We start from the raw sequence: 12665 nt of genomic DNA on the forward strand, positions 1-12665 counted from the left end.
CCGGCTCTGGAGGACTCGGGGGTCCGTGACCAGTTTTGACTGTTGTTATTGTTGTTAGTATTATTATTATTTGGTGATGTGTGTTTTCTCCACAATGCTGTGTTAGTCTGTGTCCCACTCGTATGTATAGGCAGGGTGTGGGTGTATACGTGTGTATGTCTGCGGGTGTGGCTGGAGGATGGAGCACAGCCACCTGCAGGCCTGATGGGTGTGGCCCTGCGAAGGACTGGCCACACCTGAAGTTCCTGCCACACCTGTTGGTGATCAGGGCTCGTCGGGGGAGCTACTTAGGAGAGTGTTGGAGCTCCCACCGGCGCGGGATCATTGAGTTATCGTACCAAGTTAGTGTGTCAGCATATGTCTGTGTTGTTCGTATATGCCCGCCGAGGGTTAGTGTTGACGGCTGCCTCTATGGTTTCCCTGCAGGAGGAAGAGTGGTCCAGAAAGGCAGCACGCACGGGGTATGCGGAAACACAACAGCGGGGAGCACGAGCACGAGCACAGACGTCGGAGGGAAGCACGCACACGGGGTTCAAGGGAGCAACGGGGAGTTATTGTGTTTACAGTTTTTCACTGTGAATAAAGAGCACTGTTTGCATCGCAGAGTCTGCATTTTGGGTCCTCCTTTCCCCACATCTCCACGGTCTGCCAGCCAGACCGTGACAGAATGATCCCGCCCCCAAACACCATGGACCCAGCAAACTCAGGAGTTGCCACGGAGGAGAGATCGCTCGCGCAGCTATGGGATTACTGCCGGAGCGTAATCCAGGCTGTAGACCCACACAAGAGACATATACAGGTAGTGTTCTTTGACAATTATCTCTCATCCACTACCTTCACCATGAACTTTTTGGACATTAACAACCTTAAGCTATTGGTCACTATTTTACGAGAGAGCTCTAGTTTTGAATTATTCGGCTTGGGCGGTCCGAGCAAGGAAGGTTCGGCTGCTCACCTAGAAGCTCTAGCCGCTTGGTTTTTCGCGCATCGGCGGAGGACTTTCCCGTCGATGCTTGCGGCACAATTGTTTGATCCTCCATTACAGAAGGGATGTCGCACTCGCCATCATCACCCCATTACACCTCAACCCACTCCTGCGGTTTCAGTCCGGTCAGCTGGCGACGGACCGACAGCACTCATTACCGCAGTGAGTAAACCAGACTCATTTGTTTCTATTAATCTTGTCATTGAAAATCAAAACACAGATGAACAGCAGAGGACTGTTTCCTTACACCTGGCCCCGCCTTCACGGAGGAGAAGGCGTCCTCGCAAGCAGCGTTCAGCCACCTCTACACTTACTCCTGTGCTGGTCGAAGACTCAGGACCAGCGGCTCTGGACGCCACAGTGAGTAAAATGGACTCTGCCGGTGTCGTAAATTCCCTTCCTGTGAACATGGACATAGAGACTATAGCCACTACGGCGATTAACAATGGAGAAACTGTTAGGGGTGTAACTGAACTCCCAGTGGGGTATTTTGGACCACCGACGGACGAATGTGGCCTGAGTGCTAATGCTGGGGCAGAATTTCGCATAGACAGCCCCGAGGTAGTTAGCTCAGAGTCGGTGGGGTCAGAAACTGTTTGCTTTACGTCCAAAGGCTCAGAAGATGTTCACTCTGAGACTGTAGGCTGGGAGCTAGGGTGTTCAGAGCATACAGACCCAGATGACTTTTTGGCTCAGTCTGGCCTTATGGAGACAGAGGTTCTCCCCAGGGCTTCCCCAGAGGCCGAACTGGAGGCCTCAGTTGCCTCTGGACCCCTGGAATTTGTTGAGCCAGCTGTAGCATTCTCGTCCTCTCCACCCTTCATAATAGCCATATCACCCTCAACTCAGTCCGCTGCCCAGCTAGTAACGGAGTCTGCTGCCCAGCTGGTGACTGAGTCTTCAGTCCGGTCAGCCTCTCACCTTCATCCTCAGTTGGAGGTCGATATGCCTGCTGGACCACCTCTGCCATCATTTCACCCGTCTGTCCCTGCATCGCTGTCCAGTCTACCGGGAGTAGCTGCCGCACCATCATCACCTCCGCCCTCTGCAGCTACTTCTCCACCAGAGTCCCATCAGACTGCAGCGACAGCAGCACTCTTGGCTTCGCCATCTGCATCACCTACTCTACCTTCACCTTCCCCACCTGCAGACACCGCATCACCATCTTCACCTCCAGATCGACCATCAGTAGCTGTAGCGCAGCCGGAGGTGCTCAGGGTGCTCGGAGAGCAGGAGGAGCCCGCACCGCCTGCTGTGGAGCCCTGCGAGCCGGAGCAGGAGCCCGGAGGGCGGGAGGAGCAGCTCAGCGGGGCGGAGCAGGAGCTCAGAGAGCGGGAGGTGCCCGCACCGCCAGCTGTGGAGCCCTGCGAGCCGGAGCAGGAGCCCGGCGAGCCGGAGGAGCGGCTCAGCGAGGCGGAGCAGGAGCCCGGGGAGCGGGAGGAGCAGCTCAGCGAGCGGGGGGAGCCCGCGCCGCAGCCGGAGGAGCCCGCACCGCCAGCTGTGGAGCCCTGCGAGCCGGAGCCGGAGCCCAGCGAGCGGGAGGAGCTCGCTCTGCCCGAGCCGGAGCTCAGCGAGCGGGAGCCGGAGCTCAGCGAGCGGGAGGAGCTCGCTCTGCCCGAGCCGGAGCTCAGCGGGCGGGAGGAGCTCAGCGAGCCGGAGGAGCCCAGCGAGCCGGAGGAGCCCAGCGAGCCGGAGGAGCCCGCGTTGCCAGCTGTGGAGCTCAGCGAACCGGAGGAGCTCAGCATGCCCGAGCTGGAGCTCGGCGAGCCTGTCGAGCCCGCGCTGCCACCGGAGGAGCTCAGCGGGCAGGAGGAGCCCGTGCTGCCCACGCAAGACCTTGGAGAGCCGGAGGGGTCAGCACGACCGCGACCCGCACATCAGGTGCCACACCTCGTGGTTGCTCGTCGGAGCTACGCCGCCGCCACCGGACCCGTGGCCGCCCGCCGGAGTTGCAGCGCCGTAACCCCTGGACGCTTGGCAGGCCACCAGAGATGCAGCACCGCCACCACTGGATCAGTGGCAGGCCCCCAGAACTGTTTCGTTGCTGCTGCTGGACCCGTGGCCGCGAGATCCTGCGCTTCCGCCAATGGACTAGAGGTAGGCCACCTGAACTGTTTTCAGCCTCTGCCTACCCACAGCAGGTCTCGCCCATTTTGCCGCCCACCGGGTCGGCACCCAGAACTATATTTGCTGCCATTAGGGCTGGGGTTGGACTACTGAACTGAGTTCTTCGCTTTTCTTTGTTGTTTAGTGGTGTTGGCGGAGAGGTTTTGGGGCCCTCCGTCCTGGTCCCCCCGCCGCCCGCCCTGGGTTGGTTTTCCTGTTTTTTGCCTTTTTGTTTTAGGGTCGTCGGGAGCCGACCCTTAGAGGGGGGGTACTGTCACAGACCCGGCTCTGGAGGACTCGGGGGTCCGTGACCAGTTTTGACTGTTGTTATTGTTGTTAGTATTATTATTATTTGGTGATGTGTGTTTTCTCCACAATGCTGTGTTAGTCTGTGTCCCACTCGTATGTATAGGCAGGGTGTGGGTGTATACGTGTGTATGTCTGCGGGTGTGGCTGGAGGATGGAGCACAGCCACCTGCAGGCCTGATGGGTGTGGCCCTGCGAAGGACTGGCCACACCTGAAGTTCCTGCCACACCTGTTGGTGATCAGGGCTCGTCGGGGGAGCTACTTAGGAGAGTGTTGGAGCTCCCACCGGCGCGGGATCATTGAGTTATCGTACCAAGTTAGTGTGTCAGCATATGTCTGTGTTGTTCGTATATGCCCGCCGAGGGTTAGTGTTGACGGCTGCCTCTATGGTTTCCCTGCAGGAGGAAGAGTGGTCCAGAAAGGCAGCACGCACGGGGTGTGCGGAAACACAACAGCGGGGAGCACGAGCACGAGCACAGACGTCGGAGGGAAGCACGCACACGGGGTTCAAGGGAGCAACGGGGAGTTATTGTGTTTACAGTTTTCCACTGTGAATAAAGAGCACTGTTTGCATCGCAGAGTCTGCGTTTTGGGTCCTCCTTTCCCCACATCCCCACGGTCTGCCAGCCAGACCGTGACAAGGACACTCAAAAGCCTGCCATCCATGGATTCTGTCAGTGTATTGATCTGTTCACCATCAACATTGCGTGCAGCAGCAACCACAGCCTCCCAGACACTGTTCAGAGAGGTGTACTGTTTTCCCTCCTTGTAAATCTCACATTTGATGATGGACCACAGGTTCTCAATGGGGTTCAGATCAGGTGAACAAGGTGGCCATGTCATTAGTTTTTCTTCTTTTATACCCTTTCTTGCCAGCCACGCTGTAGAGTACTTGGACGCGTGTGATGGAGCATTGTCCTGCATGGAAATCATGTTTTTCTTGAAGGATGCAGACTTCTTCCTGTACCACTGCTTGAAGAAGGTGTCTTCCAGAAACTGGCAGTAGGACTGGGAGTTGAGCTTGACTCCATCCTCAACCCGAAAAGGCCCCACAAGCTCATCTTTGATGATACCAGCCCAAACCAGTACTCCACCTCCACCTTGCTGGCATCTGAGTCGGACTGGAGCTCTCTGCCCTTTACCAATCCAGCCACGGGCCCATCCATCTGGCCCATCAAGACTCACTCTCATTTCATCAGTCCATAAAACCTTAGAAAAATCAGTCTTGAGATATTTCTTGGCCCAGTCTTGACGTTTCAGCTTGTGTGTCTTGTTCAGTGGTGGTCGTCTTTCAGCCTTTCTTACCTTGGCCATGTCTCTGAGTATTGCACACCTTGTGCTTTTGGGCACTCCAGTGATGTTGCAGCTCTGAAATATGGCCAAACTGGTGGCAAGTGGCATCTTGGCAGCTGCACGCTTGACTTTTCTCAGTTCATGGGCAGTTATTTGGCGCCTTGGTTTTTCCACACGCTTCTTGCGACCCTGTTGACTATTTTGAATGAAACGCTTGATTGTTCGATGATCACGCTTCAGAAGCTTTGCAATTTTGAGACTGCTGCATCCCTCTGCAAGATATCTCACTATTTTCGACTTTTCTGAGCCTGTCAAGTCCTTCTTTTGACCCACTTTGCCAAAGGAAAGGAAGTTGCCTAATAATTATGCACACCTGATATAGGGTGTTGATGTCATTAGACCACACCCCTTCTCATTACAGAGATGCACATCACCTAATATGCTTAATTGATAGTAGGCTTTCGAGCCTATACAGCTTGGAGTAAGACAACATGCATGAAGAGGATGAAGTGGACAAAATACTCATTTGCCTAATAATTCTGCACTCCCTGTATAACAGGGGTCACCAGCCTTTCTTAAAACTGAGAGTTAGATAAAATTGTGAACAGTTTGGTTCATCTTTAGTTATATGGTTCTATCCAGCATATTCTATCTTGATATGCTGTCTTATCACAGGTTAATTTTTCAAAAATATTAACAATGATTTATGCAAAGAAAGGGCTACATACAACTCTTTATTTCTGTTAATGTCTTACTTCAATACTACCTGATTGACATGTTTAGGAATTAGGAGTGATTGGCTCACTGTAGTGGTAAAAGTTGCTACCAATCAAATTATGATATGGTAAAGTTAAAAAAAAAACACAACTGACTGTTTTATATTATATCTAATATATATTATGTAATTATCCTTATAATTACAAAATGTTTTATGTAAGATTTATGTTTTGTAATTTAAATCCGACATCACAAAAGTATTTTGGAGTTTGAATAATGTATTTTGTAACTGCAGTACACATAATACTAATTTTGAACAATTTTGTCCAGGTTCCTTGCCACCAGGGATACAGAGAAAGGCAAACAGGAATTAAGCTCTGAAACAAATGCTTCCCAAGAGAAAACTGTAGGCTCGATCGCAAAAATTCTTTTACTGTGAGTGGCAGGAACTTCCAGACTACAACATATTAAATTTTCATGCCTGTAGAGCGTATTATGCTGACGTGGTGACAGTGTAAAGATACCCTCCGATGTTAAATTTGAGCTGAAAATTGAGAGCAGTTTTGGAATGGTTATCTACGGGGGACAGAGAGGGAGGAGGCTGCGCTTTGATGGCATTTGTGAGAAAACCATAAACCTGATCTCAGTGAGGAAGCCACTGGATGAAAGAAGACAACGATAGCTACGTTTTGATGTACAAATTATAGATGTAGGGCAAACGGTTTGGGTGGGACAGGAAGGGAAAGACAAATTTTTAAAACAATCTGGTTTTATGGCAGTTCACAGTGGTGCGAACATTCCGTGAAAAATCTCAATTTTCCTAAAACTTAAACTGCTCTTGTGAAACAACCATAAAAGATATCGCAACATGGATTTGGTCAATAAAAGTCCAAAGTCTTGTGACCAGTATAAAGTTTAAATGATGTTTCTGTGACAAAGTATGGCCAAGTGGTAGGCCTTCAAAGTGGCTTGGGTTGGCGCCTTTTTTCATGCCCTTTCCCATCGAAATGAATGAGGAAAAATGGGGTCTTTTTTGGGGAATTTTGGGTAAGCCGAGCGATGAATCCCTACCAAAAGTCATAGCACACCATTCCCGATCGAGACGCACGAAATGGTGTAACATATGTGAGGGTTGTCGGAAAGCTGCGGGCCGTGATTCGGTTCATAATTTCAGGCGGAAGAAAAATAATACCTGGAAAAATTTGCATTTCCCGCGAAAATGCTGTGTGAATGCTGTAACACTGAAGCTGTCTGCTGAAAACAGCTGAAAACAGCTAAAGAAGCTGAAGAAATCAAAGTCTGTATTTGAAAAGGTGTTGAAATTTCAATAACTTTGCAGAACCATATGAAGTTAACAAAAATTTAATAACTTAGCAGAAATGCAATAACTTAGAAGAAACATAACAATTTACCGGAAATATTGTAGTTTACCAGAAGCTAAGACTTAGCAGAAATGTAATAACTTAGCATAACATAACTTAGCAGAAGTAGTGTAACCTAGCAGAAGTAGGCAGGCTTGCTAGCTTTTGTGCGGCTTCCCCGGGTCAGTCAAAAATGTCAAAAGAGAAATGAATGAACTTACCAGGTTGCCAGTTTCACATATCTTCCTCCAAGCTCGGTCCTTTTTATTCCTGTCTCGGTACAGAAAGCAGCTGGTGTCGTACAGCTCCGGCTGGTTTGCTACGGCGTTGATTAGCCTTTCCTCCATATTGAATGAAGTATGAAGGGCTTTGGCTGGACCTGCCCCTTTGACCTAGGTCAGAGCCACGTCACCAGGCTCCTGATTGGTTGTCGCGGTTTGAATTGACGCTGAAGTTCGGATTTTTCCAACTCGAGCGGTAGACGCGACACGCGCGGGAATGCACAAAATGCAACACAAAAACTGACGCGTGTGCCAGACACGCTACTTTGACGCGCGTTTGACATGTTTTCGCGACGCAAATCTGCTTTGGAATTGTCGCTGGACCCGCAATCGTGCGTCATTGCGCTTTTCCATTGACTTTACATGTAAACCTGACCCTCTGGTCGCGTCTATCACGTTCGGTGTGAACACACCGTTAGACCGTTTTGTTCAGAAGAGATGGGGGAATCTTCAAGTGTTGACCATTGATCATTAAAATATGAATTATTAAAGATATATGACTTGTAATGTACAGCTAAAATGGACATTCCACCAAAAGGTCTCTGAGTGCCTTTGATTTGTTTCACTCTTGCATCCACATAAGCAAAAAGGGGTTTTGAAACCATTGAAATCTCATCAATAACAATAATTTCAGCATTCATAAGCTCAGATCTGACTTCATCCAGTTGGTTACCAAGTCCTTGAATGGGTAGTTTCAGACTCCTGGGTAGTTTGAGCAGGGAATGTAACGTAGAGCCGCCATTGATAGAAAAAGCTGCTGTACCGGTAAATGAAGTCAGTAAAACAGTTGGATTTGATATGTCAGCTTCTTCTGCATTAGTAGGCAGTCTGCTCAGGATCTTTGATGCTTCAGAGTGAATACATTTAATCAGATGTGACTTTCCAGTTCCTGCACCACCGTTGACATAGAAGAACCTCACATGGACCTCAGATGGGACACACACCACATTACCACGTATGAGTCGTTTTCTGCCCTTTGGAAGTGGAATAATCTTAGCAAATGGTATGCATTTGGCAATCAGATGTCTCTCCAGAATGTTGAGATCACACAGTTCAGCTGGAATATCCTGCAGTTCTAAACCATTGACAGCAGCAAGCCTTGGCATGTGTCCACTTTTGAGGGAACTGTGACACATGTGACAGATATACTCCTTTTTTCTCTCAACAGGAAAGCTGCAGGAATCATTACATGCTTCATCACACATATGAGCAAATTTACCAGTTAGACACTGCTGAGCTACAGTTTGGTGTTTTGAGTAATTGTTTCTTTTGCAGATTTTCACTTGATTAGGAAAAGAAGCTTTTAGACAAACAGTACAAACATAAGATGGTGCTGACTTAATGTTTGATCTGAAACAAGATATGGCCTCATTCATTAAAGTGTTATCTGGATGACACTGTAAACTTTCAGCTGGTCGATGCATCTGACGATATTTTTTTTTTATGTTCACTGCACATCTGATATTATGCATCTGTCTAAAAGAAAAACCGTTCCAATATTTTACTCTCATTCGCTCTCATGTTGTCCTTGTGTTGTTGCTGAAATTATCTCTCTTCTCCATAACGTTTAATGATGTAAAATTGTTTTTTCTGTCTAAATTCTTCAATTTCTTTATATAGTCTAGAACAGAGGCGGAGCCAGACGTTTGAAACACCCGGGGGGGGGGGGGGGGGGGGGGTGAAAGATTAATAGGCTCTGTTTTGAGTTTTGTTCAAAAAAGAATGACTTCATATAGGGAAAATTATATATCACATATGCAGGACACCTTAAACTAGTTTTTTAATTAAGCAGCAAGGCAGAACAAGGTCAGGGCTGCATCAAGACACGAGGACTAAACCCCAATTCAACCAGACCCAGAACTGATCCAGAATTAAAACAGGACTACACCAGTTCAAAATCAGGACTACTTGGGATTTAACCAAGACAGAACCACAATCAGAACTAGATGAAAGTAGCACTAAAAATCATCATATACCTGCACTACACTTATTTTTTTAATTCTACCAAAGTCCACTATTTAGATTGAGAAGGGTTTATATAATTATTTAGCCTTGTTGTGCAAACAAGCCTGCATAACTTAATAAATATAGAATTTGAAAAATAGCAAACCTAAAAAGAAACACTAGGTACGAGATACATGAGTACCTATGATACGGTGATACTTCTGGTAAACAACCATTTGACTAACATGTGTGTCTCACCTGCTCTTGTTCCCTCTCTGTTCTGTCCTCATTCTCCTCTCTCTCCCTCTTTGTGCTGACAATCATCAAATATACAGTTGAAACCAGATATTTACAAACTCTTCAGATCAAAACAGAAACACTTTTTTAATTGTAACATCAAATCAGACTAAATGTTTATTTTTTTAGATTGATGAATATAAAAAACATATTTGTTAACTTTAAGAGTAAAGAGAGAAACTATCTGTATTTCTTAATTGCAAATGGCACCAAATTGTATTCAAAATTGAGCCACACTTATGGAGCTCCACAGTTCTTTTTCTGGTGTTTTGGTTGACATCTCTTAATTTTCCCATTTCAAAGAAACAGGCTCTGTGTTTTGCCTTATATGCATCCACAGCTGTGCCACCAATTTACTCACATGGACTCTACTAACCTATCAGAAGCTTCTTCAGCTCAGAATGGAATCGTCTGGAGTTTCTTATTAATTAACAATAAACTTAGTGTATATGTGCTCCTAAATTTGATGAAAGTGATAAAAAATAAACAGCTCTGTCTCTCTTTATTCTGACATTTAAATAATTCAAAAGATATTTCAATATTTATTTATCCAAAAACAAAACAAGTTTACTCTAAATTGATGTTGTACAGTAAAAAAATGTTATTGTGTTTTCCATAAAGTGTATGTAAATATCTGGTTTGAACTGTGGATATACTGCTGTGTATTGAAGGTCCTCTTGTTTTGCATAGAAATATACTGAACAACATACAAAGCATAATATATAAAATACTACCAGAGTTTTTTCTTTGAAAGAAGCCCCTTATCTCCATTCTTGTGTATCAGTGCATTACTGAAACTGATTTATTTAGCCGTGGAGGGTAACAACTGAAAATATGAAATAAACACACATGTAAGCTAAGACTCTCTAAAGAAACAGCTTTGTTGTTGTTCAGCTTTTCATTTCGCCATTTGTTGATTCACTTGAAGAGCAAGTAACGTAATATTGGTCAAGTGATCAGTTTGATTTCGTGATGCACCGTCATATTTACATTATTTGTACGGTACGAATGATTTGCTTTGGTACCTGGTCAAACTTAAGCTCTCCTTAGTATGGCTGACTCCGTTTCTCCAACAGCGCACTCACAGGCAGCAGCTGTCCCGCCCTCTCGCTCAGTCGCTTAGTGCCTGAGCTCGGATCATACCAATATCAGGGGGGATTCACGCACAGTCGTAAATTCCCACAGTGTGCACTATGTGCTTCGAATATTGTGTGTACTTTTTGTTTTATACAGTTGTCAGCCAGACATCTAACTATGAAAAAATTACACTCCAAAAGACCCCGGGCTTCTGACAAAACAACCCGGGCTTAAGCCCAGTAAGCCACCCCCACGCTCCGCCCCTGGTTTGACCTCATGTAAGCTTTATGTTTATCTCTGAATTCAGCACATGTTCTGTATATTCTTCTTATAGGCTCTTTGTGCTTTTCTCTGAACATAGGATTTTTTTATACGTCTTTATGGCACGCTCTTTTTTTCTCTCTCTAATTTTAGCACTTTCTCTATAAATTATTCTCATTCATTCCTTCTGTTTTTCCTTGAATCCATCTCTATAGGACCTTCTCATTTGCTCCTTCTGTTTTTCCTTAAAATCATTGCTTTCTCTATAGATCTTTCTCAAATGTTCTCTCTGTTTCTCTCTATATGTAGCATTTAGTTCATATAGATTTTTTTGTACACTCTTTTCTTCTGTGATCGGGATCATTAGACTTTCCAATGGGATTTTTTTTGGAAGCTTTCATCAAAAGTGTACATCTGCCTTTCTTTCTTTTTCTGATTTTCCTTTCTTTGTGGTAGTTTCTGTTCGGCCAATAATCTTCTCCTCATTTTTCTCCTTTCCTGTTTATTACATTTTAGAAGTTTATGTAAGAGTTCCTCTGTTGTCTTGGTTGAACAGGAGGCAGTGTTTGAATCCTTCTGAGGAACAGAATTTGATGTTACCTGAGTTTCACTCACAGAAGATGCAGAGGTTTGATGGAGCAGAGATGCAGCAGCTGTCTCATTTAAATCCGTGCTGAATGACGTGACTTCAGTGGTTAAAGTTTCCGTCACAGTTTTCCATGTCTGCTCAGTGGATGTCTGGGAGTTTAATTCATGAACAGGTTCATTTAAAGCTGGTGCTAGAACATTTGTAGCGGATTTCCTGTATTCGGAGGTTTGATTAGCATCTCTTTGGTCAGCAGCGTTTTCACTGTGAAACTCAATAGACTGTAGCTCATAAGTGCAGGCTGGCGCAATGCTAAAAATTTGGTATAAGCATTTGAGCCTGTCAATCATGTTGTTAAGACGTGTGAATTTCAACATAACTGCAGTTCCACCATTACACATAGCGACAATGGCATTTCTGTTGACTTACGTGGGTGAGGGTCAAAATATGCGTATTCACCTGAAGTCAGCCTGCATACTGCGATGACTGTTCCTCCCATGACTAGCAAAGCATAGCAAACATCTGAAGTCAAACACTGTAGTAATAATAATAATAATAATAATAATGGATTGGATTTATATAGCGCTTTTCAAGGCACCCAAAGGCACCTTATATGTATTTATACACAAATGTAAACAAAACTCAACCTCGAAACAGGAAAAGCTAATAACTCTTCAAGTTTCTATTAAATTGGAGAAATTTAAAATTATACAAATGTTAAAGAGTTCTTATAAATATGTAATTGATTTAAAAGGCTGACTTAAATACAAACTAAATATTAAAGTTATTTGAAGTTCTCCCTTAAAAACACATCAGTTTTATCGCAGCTTTTTCAAAACCTGTATATTATTACTTCTTATATTTTTTTAACCAGACTGGTTAAAGATTAAATGTAATTTTTCAGATGCTACTTTTGCTGCTTTGAGGCTGAATCAGTCTCACAAACCATCAGCTATCATCTGAGGACTTATTCTATGTGGGCAACAGGTGATGTTTTGGTGCTTCTGATGTATTCACCCGTTGCCTACTGGTGGTGGTCAGAGGGCCTGGTGGCGCCAGTGTCCGGCAGCCTCACCTCTGTCAGTGCGTCTCAGGGTGGCTGTGGCTACAATATAGCTTGCCATCACCAGTGTGTGAATGTGTGTGTGAATGGGTGGATGACTGGACGTGTAAAGCGCTTTGGGGTCCTTAGGGACTAGTAAAGCGCTATACAAATACAGGCCATTTACCATATTCAGTTAAATTTTATTTATATAATGACATCAGCAGTTTCCTCAAGGTGCTTTATAATGTAACAGAAAAAACCCCAACAGTCAGACGACCACCTAAGAGGGAAGGAAAAACTCCCTTTTAACAGGAAGAAGCCTCCAGCAGAACCAGGCTCAGGGAGGGACAGCCAACTGCTGTGATGCATTGGGAGTAAAGGGAAGAAAACGTAGTTTGCAAACAT

The 12665-nt window shown here is 45.5% G+C and overlaps 1 protein-coding gene across 1 annotated transcript; it reads left to right on the forward strand.

Annotated features, from left to right (window-relative positions):
* The first annotated feature begins 676 nt into the window (after positions 1–676).
* Positions 677–3205, forward strand: LOC146620835 (uncharacterized). Its single transcript, XM_085367718.1, has 3 exons — positions 677–1401; positions 1573–2637; positions 2728–3205. The coding sequence occupies exons 1-3, from the start codon at positions 689–691 to the stop codon at positions 3203–3205; spliced, it is 2256 nt and encodes a 751-aa protein (XP_085223844.1). The 5' UTR covers positions 677–688.
* Positions 3206–12665: the final 9460 nt, after the last annotated feature.

The sequence above is a fragment of the Diplotaxodon limnothrissa genome, linkage group LG12 (assembly GCF_057381915.1).
Source record: "Diplotaxodon limnothrissa isolate DT_005_m linkage group LG12, D_limnothrissa_male_GT1.1, whole genome shotgun sequence".
Classification (NCBI taxonomy): Eukaryota; Metazoa; Chordata; class Actinopteri; order Cichliformes; family Cichlidae; genus Diplotaxodon; species Diplotaxodon limnothrissa.

Excerpts from the sequence above, each read along its gene's own strand:
- LOC146620835 (XM_085367718.1), top strand. The coding sequence starts at position 689 with ATGGACCCAGCAAACTCAGGAGTTGCCACGGAGGAGAGATCGCTCGCG. Across the intron at positions 1,402-1,572 it reads CTTCCTGTGAACATGGACAT|AGAAACTGTTTGCTTTACGT; the intron begins AGAGACTATAGC and ends GTCGGTGGGGTC. Across the intron at positions 2,638-2,727 it reads GGGCGGGAGGAGCTCAGCGA|CATGCCCGAGCTGGAGCTCG; the intron begins GCCGGAGGAGCC and ends GGAGGAGCTCAG.